The sequence below is a fragment of the Leucopleurus acutus genome (genome assembly GCF_964270905.1).
Source record: "Leucopleurus acutus genome assembly, chromosome: 1".
Taxonomy (NCBI): domain Eukaryota; kingdom Metazoa; phylum Chordata; class Mammalia; order Artiodactyla; family Delphinidae; genus Leucopleurus; species Leucopleurus acutus.
This window is the reverse complement of record NC_139142.1, coordinates 141,609,813-141,628,132: the sequence shown is the minus strand read 5'-3', so window position 1 is coordinate 141,628,132 and position 18,320 is coordinate 141,609,813. Positions and strand designations below refer to the sequence as shown.

The following is an 18,320-nucleotide window of genomic DNA, read 5'->3' as shown; positions in this document are numbered from 1 at the left end:
AAGAGGAAATTCATCCTTGAATATTGAATTCCATGCAGAACTCTGTGGAAAGCATAGGCTGAGAGCCTGTGCTGTGAAGCACAGCAGGGAATGCAGTGAGGAGGAGACCACCTTCAGGAGCTCCAGCAGACCAGGCCTCAGGAACCCTGAGCCTGAATGAATAGTTCTGCAGGAGTCTGTGGTAACAGCAGACTGCAAGGGGAGAGGGCATGTCTGAAAGCAGTTCTGTGGTAACAAGAGTTGAATCCTCCCGGGTCTCCACACATCCTTAGCTGAGATCCTCACACTGAAAATCTGCCCCTACAGAAACTATCTTGATACGACTCCGAATTCATATTGATACTTATCTTAGAAGAGTTTCCAAATTTCGTTTCCAAAATTAAACTGAAATTCTTACCTGTATTCCTCTTTCTGGGATAGGTGGTGAATAAATTCTTTATCTCACACATTTAAAGGCTAACACTATAGGCCACTCTTCAGCTTTTATTTCCTCAGGAGAATAGTTCTTCAGTATGTGTCATCGTGTTTAATCTTACAACAAGGGTAGGTGGAGATGGCCTGTCTCTGTCTTTACCATCTTCTATAGCAACACTTTAAGTTACTGTTCTAGAACAATGGATTGAACAGAGGGATACAAATTCTTCAGGATCACTGTTTTTCCTGACATGAAAAGTGAACATGGAAATAGGCCCTACCTGAGCTAACCAGGCCACTGAGGTCCTTCCTCTTGGAGTGCCTGTGCCAGCTGGTACCCACCGTTGCTGCTCCAGGTTCTGGTGTGACTGCTTTCATGTTCAAAGAAAGAAAACATCAGTAAAAGTGGTAAGATCATTGTTGGTGTAGTCTGTCCTGGTTTAAGCTTGGCTATTACTTGATTTACCACAGTAGAGGTACAGACAGAGTTTAAATCTGAGGCGCCTGCCCTTATGTTCCTTATGTCTGTTCCTTATGTCTCATAGGCTGGCAGTGCTTTTTCTTGTCTGACACCGTGGTGTACTTCTGTCTTCAGAGGCCCAGCCCAGGACCATGTGCTGGTACTGGAGGGCAGTGGACATTGCCCAGCTTCTGATAATCATGATTTGTCACCTTCTAAAAATTATTACTCAAGTAATACATGTTCACTGCGAAAAAGGGAAAAAACCCTATAGTTGCAAGATAATCTTACATTTTTAATAAAAGTTAAAAAAAATCTCATTTTAGACATTCTGAGGGAATGAGTTCTTCTGTTAGTAAAATTCCTAGATAGCTTCATTCAACAATGTTTTGTGCCTACTGTGTACTAGATACTGGGGTGATAAAGGGAAGGGAGCCACAAAGAACAAGGTAGAGGTCCAGCCCTCAAGAACCTACAGCCCAGTAAGAACTTAGCAAGTCAGGAAGTGCTGGAATGGAGGTAAATATAAGACTTAAGGCTTAGAGTGGAGGGGAGTACAGGAGGGGTGTGTGCGCTAAGCATGAAGGGTAGGAATGCTTTAGAGTCCAAGCTGCTTCAAAGGAACCTGCTATAGGAGGGTTTGTTCTCTAGCAGAACACACAGGATGTTTTCTAGGCAAACAGAGTGAATAAGGTATAGAAGGAGGCCTGGAGGCATAAGAGGCTCGGAGGGCTGCTTCTACCTAAAAGCACAAACTTTTCCAAGAGCCCCATCACTCCTCCTTCCTAGCCACATGTCTGCAGGCCTCGTTATGTTTTGGATATATGTGGTGCTTGTAGTGCTAATCTCCATACAGTTGCGAGCTAGTGGTATCACTCAGGGAGAATCCAAGACCCTCCCTGGGAGGTGTCTCTATCAGCAGCATGTTCTGACTGCCAGAAGTAAATGTTCTACATGGAAGCTGACTGTTGCTAGTTAGTGCGTATTAGCAGAAATGCATATCTGGAAGCATCAAAAATGGGGTGGCAGGACAGAGAGGAAGGAAAGAACAAAGAGAAAAGAAATCTAGTCAAGAACACTAAAATAAAAATGAGCAACAAGGTAAGGGACTTTAATGAGTCTAGAATCCTTAGGCAAGCCCCATTTCTCTATTTAGTTTCCTTATCTGGAAAAGTCAGACTCTAGTGTTTCTTCCAGCTCTGATATTTGATGTTTTCCTAGGAGACACATCAGTTCAGTTCACACTGTGTTCTTCAAACAACTGGGAAAGACATCAACCAAAATTCATATGCCATCCACACTGACCTATAGCCAAGTGCGATGGAAGCAGCTGAGGCTACTGGGGTGGCCCTAAGGATTGGACAGTCCTCTGCCCAAGTGCAGAGAGATGGAAGGTTCTGTGCACACAGGAATGAGCCCCTGGCTGCTTTCTGCTGGACTTCCTGTGCTAACAGAGGAAAGCGTTCACCTAGGAACTGCCCCCCTAGGAACTGCCCCCCTCTCTGAGTACACTGGGTTGCCTTAGAAGCCCTCAGGTTGAGAAATACCTGGTTAGGCCACAATTAGTAAAATTACAAGGCTGAGGAAAAGTAAAAAAATAAGAGCCAGGAAGTGACTCAAGAACTTGAAATAGAAAGACATGGAATTATCTCTATTTGCAAAGAAGAGAATAACTGTTTTAGACAAAAGAAAATATATAGGCCAGAGCTTGCACCTCTTGAATTGGATTCTGAAAAAGGGAGCATGATAGCAAATTTGCACAGCAGCAGCTAAGGGCAAGCCTTAGGAGTTTTTGGCATTAGGAAGACTAGAATATTCTAGGTAGTGCTTCACAATGCCTGCATGCTGGTGAATTAACCCAGTAGCTTTATCTTGTCTCCTGCTCTGCAGCATCAGACACTCTGTCTTATCATGGCCCTATTGACTCATGAGTTCTTACCCTCAGTAATAACTGACTAGGATGCTCATTCGTTCATTTGCAAGGGAAGGCAGATCTGAAACGGTAACAGCACTGGCAGTAATAGTAATAATGGATCATGTTATTTAGGTATTTGCCAGATGTTGTCCTAGCTGCTTATAGACAATTTCAGTCTCACCATTTTACAGATGAGTGACTTGCATGAGATCACGTAGCTACTAATAGGGCTAGGATTCAAACCTAGATCCATTTTGATTCCAAAGCCTGTGGTCTTTGCACAACACTGTGCCATCTCATCTACTCAGAACACCAAACTACAGATCAGAGGAAGGCTTGAATATGGAATCAAGAAAAGACATGAAAGTTTTGTCATAAGCAAGAAAGTACCTTATAATAAGCCATTCCATCCCATTTGTAGAGAGGGGATTCTTAAAGAATACAGCAGCAGCTGATGAGGCAAAAATGTTTTAAACTAGATCCAGGGTTTGTTAAAAAAAAAAAAAAACAGCTTTAGTGTTAAGACATGTTCACAACAAAAGTCATGCAGAAACAAATGAAGAAGAATTCTAAAACATCATCAAAATTTGATATGGCAGGGCTTCCCTGGTGGCGCAGTGGTTGAGAGTCCGCCTGCCGATGCAGGGGACATGGATTCGTGCCCGGTCCGGGAAGATCCCACATGCCGCGGAGCGGCTGGGCCCGTGAGCCATGGCCGCTGAGCCTGTGCTCCACAATGGGAGAGGCCACAGCAGTGAGAGGCCCGCGTACCGCAAAAAAAAAAAAAAAAAATTTGATATGGCAAATTAAACATAGTCAAGAAGAAATCATACAGTACTTGTTTAAAGAAAAACACTTTATGATAAATAATGTAAATATATGTTCACCCCAGATAAACTATGAAAAGAAAGTTGGTGTAAAGGTGAAATGTCTTGGCCCAGTGAGTTTAAGGGGAACTTCCAGGATGAAGTGATGGAAAGCCAGGTTTGGAAAATCATTACTCAAAATAGAAAATAAGAAAACCCAGCTTGAAACTAGAATTTCATCCCAGGAGCAGAGGTAGCTTATGCTAGCAGCATGTGGGACTATGCCAAAGAAATGCTAGAATATGTACCTCGAGGAGAAATTCTGTAATAAAGATTCCCAAACTTTTATCACAAGACTCCTTTACACTTACAAACGTCTTTTGTTTTGAGTTATATGTGATATTTATCTGTTAGAAATTAAAAATTTTAAATATTCATTTAAATCTTATAAAACCATTATATGTTATATTAAAAACATTTTAATGAAAACTATATTTCCTAACAAAAATATCATGACTTTTGCAAATCTCTTTAATATCTAATTGGACTCTCCTCCTATCCCCTTAGGCACTCAATCTGCTGACACATGTTGTTCTGGTTGAAGTATATGAAGAAAATCTGGCTTCACAGAGATATATAGATGGAAAGTTCTTTTTTTAAAAATGGGGTTTTCAGTTAATTGTGGATATTCCTTGATATGACACCAAAACTCAACAAGTGGTAGTTTCTTAAAGGTTATTTTCAAGGTAGAATCTGAAATCACAGCAAGGAATTTTTTATACTCTGTTATACTAAAATCCTTTGGTCTAAGCAATCTCTGTACTGTTTTTCATAGCAGTTGTACCAATTTACATTCCCACCAAGAGGTGCACCAGTGGTTCTCTTTACTCCACATCTTGTCTTTTTGATAATAGCCATTCTGACAGGTGTGATGATATCTCATTGTGGGTTTTTTTTTATCGTTTTATTTTTATTCAAACATGAATAAGTACAAAATAATATGAAATACATGAAGACATAAATAATGGTACATTGATCATTTGAGTATCCACTATTGATTTTAAGATAATAAAAAACAGCATTAACTTTGAAGTCATTAATGTTTTTTCAAACTTTTTATTTTATATTGGAGAAGCGATATCATATATTTGTCTTTCGCTGACTTCACTCAGTACGACAATTTCTAGGTCCATGTTGCTGCAAAATGGCATTATTTCATTCTTTTTAATGGCTGAGTAATAGTTCATTGTATATATGTACCACATCTTCTTTATTCATTCCCCTGTAGATGGACATTTAGGTTGCTTCCATGTCTTGGCTATGGTAAACAGTGCTACAGTGAACACTGGGGTGCATGTATCCTTTAGGACTATGTTTTTCTCCAGATATATGCCCAGGAGTGGGATTGGAGGATCATATGGTAGCTCTATTTGTAGTTTTTTAAGGAACCTCCATACTGTTCTCCATAGTGGCTGTATCAATTTACATTCCCACCAACAGTGCAAGAGGGTTCCCTTTTCTCCACACCCTCTCCAGCATTTGTTGTTTGTAGATTTTCTGATGATGCCCATTCTAACTGGTGTGAGGTGATACCTCGTAGTTTTGATTTGCATTTCTCTAATAGTTGAGCAGCTTTTCATGTGCTTCTTGGCCATCTGTATGTCTTCTTTGGAGAAATGTCTATTTAGGTCTTCTGCCCATTTTTGGATTGGGTTTTTTTTTACTATTGAGCTTCATGAGCTGTTTATATATTTTGGAGATTAATCCTTTGTCCGTTCATTCATTTGCAAATATTTTCTCCCATTCTGAGGGTTGCCTTTTCGTCTTGTTTATGGTTTCCTTTCCTGTGCAAAAGCTTTGAAGTTTCATTAGGTCCCACTTGTTTGTTTTTGTTTTTATTTCCATTACTCTAGGAGGTGGATCAAAAAAGATCTTGCTGTGACTTATGTCAAAGAATGTTCTTCCTATGTTTTCCTCTAAGAGTTTTATAGTGTCCAGTCTTACATTTAGGTCTCTAATCCATTTTGAGTTTATTTTTGTGTATGGTGTTAGGGAGTGTTCTAATTTCATTCTTTTACATGTAGCTGTCCAGTTTTCCCAGCACCACTTACTGAAGAAACTGTCTTTTCTCCATTGTATATCTTTGCCTCCTTTGTCATAGATTAGTTGACCATAGGTGCGTGGGTTTACCTCTGGGCTTTCTATCTTGTTCCAGTGATCTGTGTTTCTGTTTTTGTGCCAGTACCATATTGTCTTGATTACTGTAGCTTTGTAGTACAGTCTGAAGTCAGGGAGTCTGATTCCTCCAGCTCTGTTTTTTTCCTTCAAGACTGCTTTGGCTGTTCGGGGTCTTTTGTGTCTCCATACAAATTTTAAGATGATTTGTTCTAGTTCCATAAAACATGCCATTGGTAATCTGATAGGGATTGCATTGAATCTGTAGATTGCTTTGGGTAGTATAGTCATTTTCACAATATCGACTCTTCCAATCCAAGAACATGGTATATCTCTGCATCTGTTGGTATCATCTTTAATTTCTTTCATCAGTGTCTTATGGTTTTCTGCATACGGGTCTTTTGTCTCTAGGTAGGTTTATTCCTAGGTATTTTATTCTTTTTGTTGCAAAGGTAAATGGGAGTGTTCCCATAATTTCTCTTTCAGATTTTTCCTCATTAGTATATAGGAATGCAAAAGATTTCTGTGCATTAATTTTGTATCCTGCAACTTTACCAAATTCATTGATTAGCTCTAGTAGTTTTCTGGTGGCATTTTTAGGATTCTCTATGTATAGTATCATGTCATCTGCAAACAGTGACAGTTTTACTTCTTCTTTTCCAATTTGTATTCCTTTTACTTATTTTTCTTCTCTGCCGTGGCTAGGACTTCCAAAACTATGTTGAATAATAGCGGTGAGAGTGGACATCCCTGTCTCGTTCCTGATCTTAGAGGAAATGCTTTCAATTTTTCACCATTGAGAATGATGTTTGCTGTGGGTTTGTTGTATATGGCCTTTATTATGTTGAGGTACCTTCCCTCTATGCCCACTTTCTGGAGAGTTTTTATCATAAATGGGTGTTGAATTTTGTCAAAAGCTTTTTCTGCATCTATTGAGATGATTATATGGTTTTTATTCTTCAATTTGTTAATATGGTTTATCACATTGACTGATTTGCCTATATTGAAGAACCCTTGCATCCCTGGGATAAATCCTACTTGATCATGGTGTATGATCCTTTTAATGTGTTGTTGGATTCTGTTTGCTAGTATTTTGTTGAGGATTTTTGCATCTCTATTCATCAGTGATATTGGTCTGTAATTTTCTTTTTTTGTAGTATCTTTGTCTGGTTTTGGTATCAGGGTGATGGTGGCCTCATAGAATGAGTTTGGCAGTGTTCCTTCCTCTGCAGTTTTTTGGAAGAGTTTGAGAAGGATGGGTGTTAGCTCTTTTCTAAATGATAGAATTCACCTGTGAAGCCATCTGGTTCTGGACTTTTGTTTGTTGGAAGATTTTTAATCACAGTTTCAATTTCATTACTTGTGATTGGTCTGTTCATATTTTCTGTTTCTTCCTGGTTCAGTCTTGGAATGTTATACCTTTCTAAGAATTTGTCCATTTCTTCCAGGTTGTCCATTTTATTGGCATAGAGTTGCTTGCAGTAGTCTCCTAGGATGCTTTGTATTTCTGCGGTGTCTGTTGTAACTTCTCCTTTTTCATTTCTAATTTTATTGATTTGAGTCCTCTTCCTCTTTTTCTTGATGAGTCTGGCTAGTGGTTTATCAATTTTGTTTATCTTCTCAAAGAACCAGCTTTTAGTTTTATTGATCTTTGCTATTGTTTTGTTTTTATTTCATTGATTTCTGCTCTGATCTTTATGATTTCTTTCCTTCTGCTAACTTTGGGTTTTGTTTGTTCTTCTTTCTCTAGTTCCTTTAGGTGTAAGGTTAGATTATTTATTTGAGATTTTTCTTATTTCTTGAGGTAGGCTTGTATAGCTATAAACTTCCCTCTTAGAACTGGTTTTGCTGCATCCCATAGGTTTTGGATTGTCGTGTTTTCATTGTCATTTGTCTCTAGGTATTTTTTGAGGAGATGGGGAAGGAGAATGAGTGAAATAGGTAAGGGAGATTAAGGGGTACAAAAGTAAATAAATAGACTCCATTAGTCTGTTTTGCACTTTGAAAAATTTGTGATCTTTTTACTTTTTTTAAATTTCTTTTTGGCTGCGTTGTGTCTTTGTTGCTACGTGCAGGCTTTCTCTGGTTGCAGCGAGCAGGGGCTACTTTTCATTGCAGCACGTGGGCTTCACATTGTGGTGGCTTCTCTTGATGTGGAGCACAGGCTCTAGGTGCGTGGGCTTCAGCAGTCGCAGTATGCAGGCTCAGTAGTTGCAGCACATAGGCCCTAGAGCGTGCGGGCTTCAGTAGTTATGGCACGTGGGGTCAGTAGTTGCGGTGCGCGGGCTCAGTAGTTGTGGTGCACGGGCTTAGCTGCTCCGTGGCACGTGGCATCTTCCTGGGATCGAACCCACGTCCCCTGCATCGGCAGGTGTATTCTTAACCACTGCACCACCAGGGAAGTCCCTATTTTGCACTTTGGGTCTTTCATCCATGCATGATTTTGTAGCATCATATATTCGTCACTTGAAAAATACTGCTTCGCTGGACTATACAGATCTCCCAAATGTTGAAACATTTTGCACTTAATTATTTTAAAGATCACGTTCATTAGTAGTACCATCAGGAAGGTCTTCTGGGTTAGAAAGCTGTGAAGCTCAAGTGGCAGATACAAGTTTTCCAGGATTCTAATTTTCACTCGAACAGCTTATTTCATCATTATCGATAAATAATATCAGTTGTTTTCTTAAAATGACAGGCTCACTTCATTCGAGAAAATGTCACCAAACACCCAAATCTGAATAACCAGAGTTTGTCCGTTCAAGTAATACGGTGTTCCATGAAGAAAGAGGTGGTTCAGCACCCAATGCATTCATACAGGTGCTTTCCAGGAGAAAGCCATCGTGCTTCAGAATACAGATGGTTTTGTTAGTTGGTTCTTACTTCAGTGACCAGTGAAAAACCTGACTGCGTACAGTTGGATACCACTGCCTTGATCTGTGCTAAGGTGACAGCAGGTTTGCTCACAATGCTTTTGTCCCATTAACACAAATATCCATATAGCAAAAGGGCTAACATCTTAATATCATTACAGAAATACTGTGGACTTTGTGGACCCTGGAAAAGGTCTCAGGGAAGGGTCTGTGGATCATGCTTTGAGAACCACTGTTCTATAGTGACACCCATAATACACCTGGGACTCCCAGCTAATCTAATTCCTAGTATTACAGGTAGCTACAGTGAGACTCAAATTAAAAAAAAAAATAAATCACTGTGTCTTCTTTGGAAAAAAACGTCTATTCAGGTCCTCTGCCCATTTTTTAATCAGATTGTTTGGGTCTTTTTTGATACTGAGTTGTATGAGTTCTTGTAATTTTGGATATTAACCCTTTATTGGATGTATCATTTGCAAATACCTTCTCCCATTCAATAGGTTGCCCGTTTGTTCTGGTGAGGATTTCCTTCACTGTGCAAAGCTTTTTTTTAGATGGATGCAGTCCCATTTATTTATTTTTGCTTTTGTTGCCCTTGCCTGAGGTGCATGGAAAGATGCTCAACGTCACTCATCATCAGGGAAATGCAATCGAACCACAAGATATTACCTCACAACTGTCAGAATGGCTGTCATCAAAAAGACAAGAAATAATAAGTGTCAGTGAGGATGTGGAGAAAAAGGAACTCATGCACAGGTGGTGGGAATGTAAATTGGTAGCTACTATGCAAAACAGTATGGTAGTTCTCAAAAAATTCAAAATGGAACTACCATATGATCTAGTAATTACACTCTGGGTATTTATCCGAAGCAAACAAAAACACTAATAAAAGATATATGCACCCCTGTGTTCAGTGCAGCATTATTTATAGTAGCCAAGATACAGAAGCAACCTATGTGTACATCAATAAATGACTGGGTAAGATGAGGTCTGTGTGTGTATATGTATACACACACACACACACACAACGGAATATATACACAAATGAGGTATATATACACACTAAAATATGTGGAATCTAAAAAACAAAGCAAACGAACAAATGAAACAGACTCATCAATACAGAGAACAAATGTGGCTGCAGAGTGGGGGGCAATGGGCAAACTAAGTGAAAGGGATTAAGAGGCACAAACTTCCAGTTATGAGTCACAGACCTAATGTCAGCACAGGGAATATAGTCAATAATATTTTAATAACTTTGTATGGTGACATATGGTAACTAGACTTACTGTGATCATTTTGTAATGTATAAAACTATCATCACTATACTGTACACCTGAAACATACTATAAGTTAATTATACATCAATAAAAATAAGTCAATCAACATTAGATATCCTTAACTTACAAACCTGGTGGACTCAGCAAATTCCACTGTGATTTTGGCCCCCATAGAGCATTAACTTGTCAGGCTTCTCGTACAGCCACACCCTCGCCTACTTACATCATGCTGTGGTGGGATGCTCTGCACACAGCCCTTCCGTTGGCTTTCACCTGTCCACAGTGGGCTAGGACCCAGCCTGAGCTCCTGGCTGATTCCGTCAGGCACCTGGACAGTGAGGTACTGGGCCAGGTTCTGCACGCAGCTGCAGCAGTGTTCCAGCGCCTGCTCCTTTGAGCCTCCACTAAACTGCACCCGGAACATACGACTCTTGTTCTGTGTGACAAATCAGAAGATATCCTCAGTGACCCTCGTGTCCTATCACTTTACTTTTATTTACTGTGAGGTTTTCCCTTTGTTTGAAGGGGAAGAGGTATGAATAAGGGAGTAGTTACCCTAGATTGTTGATGTGGGTATAGAAAAGCCATTAGTTTTCTTCTCCCTTTTGGGAGCTGTTCCTCATACTAAACTCATTTCCCTCAAGGAACTGGCAGACATCAGCAAAAATGGAAAAGCCCATATCATAAAGACCAGGAAGGTCACTATACTGACTGCAGTAAAAGATCAATGTTTTGTCTTACTTTGGAACAAAGGTTTCATACCATCTAATTCCTCAGGTGGAAAATCAGTGAAGCTAATAGTCCTGGCTCAACAAAGTTTTCCAAACCTGAGTGTATAAAAGAGCTAACCAGGTAGGTACACATTAAACAAGCCAGTGAATTTGAAAAACAAAACGGGATAAGGGGACAGGCAAATGCTGAGAGCTAATGTATCTCATATTAATAATCTGTAGTGCCCTTTATCCTTAAAGAGGCCAGACTTAATGTACAAATCACACAGACAAATGAATCACATGTTGCCTTTAATTTGCTGTATGAGTTACATCCCCTGGCAAGTCCACAAATATGGGAGAGATGCAATTCAAATTTTTAGAAGTGGCAACTACATCAAATTTATTTAATTGTAAGTTTAAAAATAGAACTAAATTGTAACAATAACAACAATAAACCTATTATTTTAATAGAAGTAGTTTCCTTTTTCTAGTCTGATATCCTGCCTAGTTTTAGAGGACTCAGCTTACACAAAAGCCACCCCAAATGGGTGGTATGTATTGTGTACCTTTGTTCAATTTCTTCTGTGAAGAAATTCAGATGCTAACAGTAACAGCATTTTTCATTTATTGAATACACAAGTCACACTGCTAACTGGAAAATGTTTCTAACCACAGTTAACAAAATCCTGAAAGTTCCTATAAGTGAAAATCCTTGATTTTCCTGTTCACAGTTTACCCTATTTAAATTTTTAGATAAAGCCATCAAGCAAAGCCACATCTTTAGGATATAGAAAACTTGGCATGGCTAAGTAGTGGTAAGGTATCATGTCTAGAAGAATAGACACCACTCCCCCTTTACTGCCTCTGTTGGGTTCTCTTCATTTTTTAATACATTTAATTTTTTTCTCCTGAGTATAAAAGTAATCCATTATCACTGCCCCCTCCAACAATGAAAAAATATGAATATTTTTCTTATGTGTATTAGTCATTCGTATTTTTTCTTTTGTGTATTGCCTATTCACTTCCTCAGCCATTTTTCTCTTGGATGAATAATCCCCAAATTATCAAGAGTCTTTGAAAGCTAACTTTCCTTAAGGAAGGGGAAAGAACTGATAAGAGAACTCTACATTCAGGTTTTGGTAATTCTATTAGTCTTCTGTGAAACTGAGCTTTCTTGTTTACAATTAATTAGTTGTTTCCAGCTCACCCTAGTTTAGACTGTACCTGGGTACATCTATATGAAATACCTTTATATTAGCTATTTCCATGATGATTCTGTAATTATCTAACCTTTTGAGAAATAATCACATAAAAAATTATGCCTCATAGCTAGATGAAAGCTATATGTAGAAACACAATTATTAAGTATATAAGTAGAGCAGAAATCTCAGACCACTTGTCTAGAGGTATCTATATACATATATATATGTGAGTGTACATTAAGAATGAGTTCAGACAGTTAAGGGTTTCTTTGAAATGTAGTTCCAAGAAATGACAGGGAAGGTTTTATGTCTGATAGCCTAACTGATGTTTTGCTCCATGTTTGCTTCTGTAAAATTCTCGGACAGAATTTGAGCTTATCATCAGAAACCAGAAATACCACTTCAATACATGTGGACCCAAGATAAAGCCAAGGTACATCAGGAAAAATCTGAAAATGAGATATCTTCATCCCACATCCTTAGTGTCACAATAGAAAACCTGCCACATGGTTAACAAAAAGGACTCCTAGGTTGAAAATCTTGATGAGATTTATTTTTATACCATAATTAAAAGTCAGAAAGAGCTCCTTGTTGTGAAATGAAAGTTTTTCAAGTATATACTAACAGCCATGAACTGTCCCAAATAAACAGTCTCCAGTGTCTATCATCTATGGAGATTAGCTCAAAATAATACACACACACACATTGGCCACGCCACACGACTTGTGGGATCTCAGTTCCCCTACCAGGGATTAAACCCAGGCCCTTGGCAGTGAAAGCATGGAGTCCCAACCCCTGGACCACCAGCGAATTCCCCAAATTACTATATTTTAAGTTGTTCCCACTCTGCTTCAAAACACTTAATTTCAAGTTCTTACAACTAATAGAAAACTCCTTGAGGAAACAAGTTAAGGGTAAGTGCCTGTCTCTGTACATTTATCTTCACGTACATACAAGAAATCTGGGAAGCACTGGGCCAATTAAATGCTGACTCACAAGTGTGAATGGCATCTCCATGCAGATAGCTAATGTTACAGGGTATAGCATGCAGGAAGACGCAGGGCCCAGTTAGTACCATGTAGGAAGACAGCCAAGGAGACATGAAAATCCTCACAAACATAGGCATGTTTTCCTGCTGGTTTCAGATTCATCACCCAGATGTATAAGAAATTTCCCATCACTACTAGGAGCCCACCGGAGCAGTTTTCCCCACCACTAGAAGTGAATTCCTCTATGTAGAAATTGGGATTGGGGTTATATGGACTTCACCAGAGAAGGGACAAACATTTTCTTTGATCCTTTGCTTTGAAACAAAGAGGTGATACTCAAGGCTGAAGCTAGACAAAACCATGAAAAAATTCTTCAGTGAGTTACTGGAGGTGGGGACAGTGGTTTAGGGTTACTCCTTTGAACCAAAGTCTCTTCAGATACGTTAGCCAATCAGCCAAGACCATTTTGATTACAATTACTGCAAAAAAGGAAGCCCACCTTACAAGTAGGCAGATCTTACACAATCTACTTATTTTGGCCAGAGAGAAAAGAAATATAATCTTTATTGGCCCCTGAATTTAAGTTTTAAATTTCTGTCAAAGGAATGAAAGTTTTATTTCAAAATACTTCTATTTGTCAATTTAAACAAGAATATTTGTTATGTAATACTTGGTTAACTAAAAGTTATCCAAGGCAAGAAGCACTAAAGTTGTGTACCCTTTGCCAGGTAAGGCAAAGAGAAGAATCTGTTGGCTCAGTATTAATATATCAATAGATCAAAGGATTAAAAAAAATGAAACAAATCATGATCTTGATAGGTGTTAAAATTTAATTTGTAATCCTGATAAAACTATTAGTAAATAAACTATATCTGAAAGACTATCTCCCTAACATGGTAAAGAATATCCAATCAACAGCCAGAAATATTCTTCATGTCTAAATACTGGTTCCCATTCAAGTCAGTAAGATGTCAAGGATGGCTGTATAATTGTCTAATTACAGGGTTCTGGAAGGTCTAGATAATTCAGTAAGGTGAGAAAAGTAGTAAGTACAAACATGGGAAGTAAATTACCATTGTTTGCAGATTATAAAATTACTTTCCTAAAAATTAAATTATCAGAGCTAATAAAAGTTTAGTTAGGAAGCTAAATTTAAAATAATTCAGAAAAAATCTAGTAATAGCAGCTAGAAATATGTTTGGGATAAAGAATACCATTTACAATAACAAAAGGATCCTAAACTTAAATATTTAAAAATCTGTATATGAAGTATATGATATATATACAAATATCACATATAAAATTATATAACTACACAAAATACATTTTTTTCTATATAACATCTATACATGTATTTTATATGTAATCTCTATATATAGAGTAAAGATTTTGAAGAGGAAAATTAGGCAAAAGCAGTAGACAGGTGATTCACAGAAGAAATACAGATGGCTAAGAAACACAAAAAATATTCATTCCCATTAGTTACCAAAGAAATGCAAATTAAACGAAGATGCTCAGTTTTGCTTATCAAATTGGAAACTTGTTTTTAAATTTAAATTATATCATCCAGTTGGAGAGGATGTGGATAAATGAGCATTTTTACATATCATTAGTGCTGCAGAAACAGGGACAACCTATCTGGAAGGCACATTTACAAAATAAACATTCATACTTTTAGTACTATCTCAAGAACCCTGTAAATAAATCCTTACGAAAATCAAAACATTTTTACAGTAGTGAAAAATCAGGAATTACTTAACTGGCTCATGGTGCATCCAAATAGTAAAAATACTAGGTAGTCATGGAAAATCATGTTTTCAAAGACTTAAGAAATGACTTGGTATAATGTTCCAGATATAACGTTACATGAGGAAAGCAGGATACAAAGCACTCTGTGTACCACAATCCCAAATTTATAAATTATCTATATGGCAGACACTGTTCATTTGCCATGAGCCAATCCACACCAGAGACTGGAAAAGCCAAACACTCATTTGCTAATCGTGGCAGATTGGGATGGCCACAGTACACTGTTCTGGTCCATGAGACAGAAGCAGACATCTGTCAGGGGTTGTGGGAGGTGGAGAGCCTTACAGGAAAGTTTATACTTTCCTTACAAAAGGAACAGATGAAGCTGGTCTCCTATGAATGGAAATATAACAGAGCTGTAGTAGCCATTTTGAAAATGTGAGGGAGAGGCCAAGGGAATTGCAAAGGTGTTGACCTCAGCAGGGTGGAGTTGCTGAGCCAATTGCTAGCTACTGCCTGCTTCTGGATTTCATATATAGTCAAAAAAATAACCCCCTATTTTGGGGGGCCATTATATGTGGATTTTCTGTCACATGCATCTGAACACTATCCTAATGGATACAATATATATGCCTAGTAAAAACTTCAAAATGTTAATTATTATTTTTGAGTGATCAAATTATTTTTTTCTCTTTAATTTAAAAATTTAACATAATCAGGAAAAAATTAAAACTCAAATATCAGACATATGGCATGGTGTAACTTTGTAAGACACCTACATTCATGCAGCATGACACAGCCCTGGGCTGGAAGTCAGAAGACCAATGGGTGGCCCAGTTTTCTGACAGCTAGTTAGCTATTGGCTTATGTTGAATTCAGTTTCCTCACATGTAAAATGAAAACAGGGGCTCCTGAATGTTTTGAGTATGTGCTCCAGACCCCTTCGGCAGTCTGGTGAAGCCAGAGGACCCTTCTCAGAACAATGTTTTTAATCACATAAAATATATAAGAGTACAAAAGAAACCAAGTATACTGAAATAATTCATTACAATATTAAAACACTAATTTGTAAACTAATAATATACATGCTTCCTTATTAATGTACTCAATAAAAAGATCTAGCAGCAGGACTAACCATCACCATAATACTGGGGTAGTGATGAGCATAAATGACATTTAAGATATCTTAAACAACTGAAACGTGATATGAAGATATGTGATTTCTACTGGTGCAAATGTGGTCTGATGTCAACATTTATAATTGAAGGAAATGATATATTTCAGTTAAAGGTCAGTGAAGGGACTTCCCTGGTGGCGCAGTGGCTGGGAATCCGCCTGCCAATGCAGGGGACACAGGTTTGAGCCCTGGTCCGGGAAGATCCCACATGCTGCGGAGCAAACTAAGCCCATGCACCACAACTACAGAGCCGGCGGCGTGCCGTATCTACTGAAGCCGTGGGCCTAGAGCCCGTGCTCCGCAACAAGAGAAGCCACTGCGATGAGAAGTCCGTGTGCCGTAACCAAGAGTGGCCCCCACGTGCAGCAGCGAAGACCCAATGCAGCCAAAAATAAATACATTAATAATGTTTTAAAAAAGTCAGTGAAAATCCATGGAGTTCACGGACCTTCTGAATTCTCTGAGGATCCTTTGGAGGGACTGATAAAGACCCTCCTATTAGATGCTCTTGAACACCTCTTTCAACTCAGTCTATGAGACCATTAAAAATTATGATCTTTTACCTAAATTTCAATATTATCTAGTCAGTGAATGTTAACAGATTGGTTTTTATAGTTATTTCTGAAAGAAAAGAATCCAGGTGATTAATCTTCACGTTGCTTTGATGAGGATCATTCTTTACGTTTAATACAGCTAGGAAGCAAATAAAAGGGAATTTTATTATTTAGTATTAAAGAGAAAAAATGAAAAGACATATTTAGTGAAGTATTTGAAAATGCACACCTTTTAAACATCTAAATAGCAAGACAAACAATGATGTAAGTCCACCTCCTCCCATTTTGTGCTGGGGGATGGAAAATGGTTGCACAGCTCTGTCAGACAGGTACTGAAAGATCAATCAAAGCCCTGGCTCTTCAGCAACATCCTCTTACTAACAATGCTTCTGCCTCTTAACACTCCTTGTTTCATGTTTTGCTCATAATGCAAACTTTTCTTAAACATGTTCTTCCCAGTACCATTTCACCTGCAAAGAGAAGATCCTGCACCCACTCCCATACACACTTAGCAGATAAGAAGGGTATGATCAGTTGCTTATAAACAGTTGGCCATGGGCTTCCCTGGTGGCGCGGTGGTTGAGTCCGCCTGCCGATGCAGGGGACACAGGTTCGTGCCCCGGTCCGGGAAGATCCCACATGCCGCGGAGCGGCTAGGCCCGTGAGCCATGGCCGCTGAGCCTGCATGTCCGGAGCCTGTGCTCCGCAACGGGAGAGGCCACAACAGTGAGAGGCCCGCGTACCGCAAAAACAAAACAAACAAAAAAAACAGTTGGCCACAAAGCATCTTGCCTTTATCGTTGTTCCAAACAACAGACAATCCATGCGTCTTACAATCTTCAACCAGTTCTTGCTACCAACGAGTGAAAACCCTTCCTGAAACAAAATAATTAAACAAAATTAGCAACAGAAGCAAAAAGGGACACGAAGAATAGCTGTGGTGCAGCTGCTTCCTATTAGAAAGTTGTGTATTAATTTATTCTGTAACTTAAGCACAATAGAAATGACTCAATATTACCAATTACCAAAGATGACCCTTCCAGTGAGTCCCAGTGTCCTTAGTGTTCTTCCTACATCACGATCAACATTAATAGTCTCAGCTTTTATTCCTTTTCTTAACCTTTTCATATTGAAAATCAATAAACTATTAAAGATAGTAAATGCCCATAGTCATATTTGCTATAAGATACATTTCTATGCCTCTAGAATTTGCCAAAATGTGAGTTTATAATCTCTGGAAGCCAAGAGTTTCCATTATACTCATTTATTAAGTTATCTGCCATATCCCCAACTATATAGTGAGATTTCATGAGAATCTTATTTTCAGATTCCTATGAATGGAAAACTTGAAGCAATTTGGTTTTGGATGCTGAATGCTTAGTTCTTCATTTCAATCTGAAAAAACAAAAAGGCAAAGAGGGCAGTAGAGGGCACACAAGTCTCAAAAGAGGGACAACTGCTGGATCCTAAAGGTGTAAAGATAAACTTTTTCTGTAGTTTACTAATAAAGTAAATGGAGTGGACTGTCTAATGATTATGGCTACTTATAAGCTCAGTTATGCAGCCCATTAAGTTAGAATGTGTTTACAATTCAGTAGAACTCATCCAAGGAAATGATAAACGGACAGTATGCAAAACCATGCAACTGCATCTGCCTTGTACTGTTAGTCCACCACAGTCAGCAGAGGCTGCTGGAGGGATGTGAGAAGTCTACAGCTCTTTAAAAAACAAAAAGTTTTTTGAACTCTCACAAAGTCTCTCTTCCTAGATCTGAATATGACAAAAGCTACAACTTCCAAAGAAATTTGTAGTCCAGGAAAACTGGGTTAATTCTTTCACATTTTTCAGTAACAAAAGGAAAAAAAGAGTCCATTCTAAAATGGTGATTCTAAAAGTTTTATCATCAATAGGAGGTTTAATGAAAAAATAAATTAGGCAAACCATTTGTGATTTCTTCTTAAAACTCTCAGAATTAGCAAAAAGAAACATGTTCCTTATTACATCCCCAACATG

General features: G+C 38.4%; 1 protein-coding gene across 2 annotated transcripts in view; it reads right to left on the bottom strand.

Moving 5' to 3' along the window:
• REC114 (REC114 meiotic recombination protein) overlaps positions 1-18,320 on the bottom strand; it is a gene marked incomplete at its 5' end in the record, with an annotated part of 95,694 nt that overhangs the window by 1,940 nt on the left and 75,434 nt on the right. The window contains 3 exons of one of the 2 annotated variants that reach the window (XM_082846780.1): positions 696-782; positions 10,147-10,359; positions 17,100-17,183. In XM_082846780.1, the coding sequence (XP_082702906.1) occupies positions 696-782; positions 10,147-10,359; positions 17,100-17,183 (384 nt within the window). The remainder of the gene's footprint in view (positions 1-695; positions 783-10,146; positions 10,360-17,099; positions 17,184-18,320) is intronic. The other variant, XM_082846781.1, reaches the window with a different exon arrangement.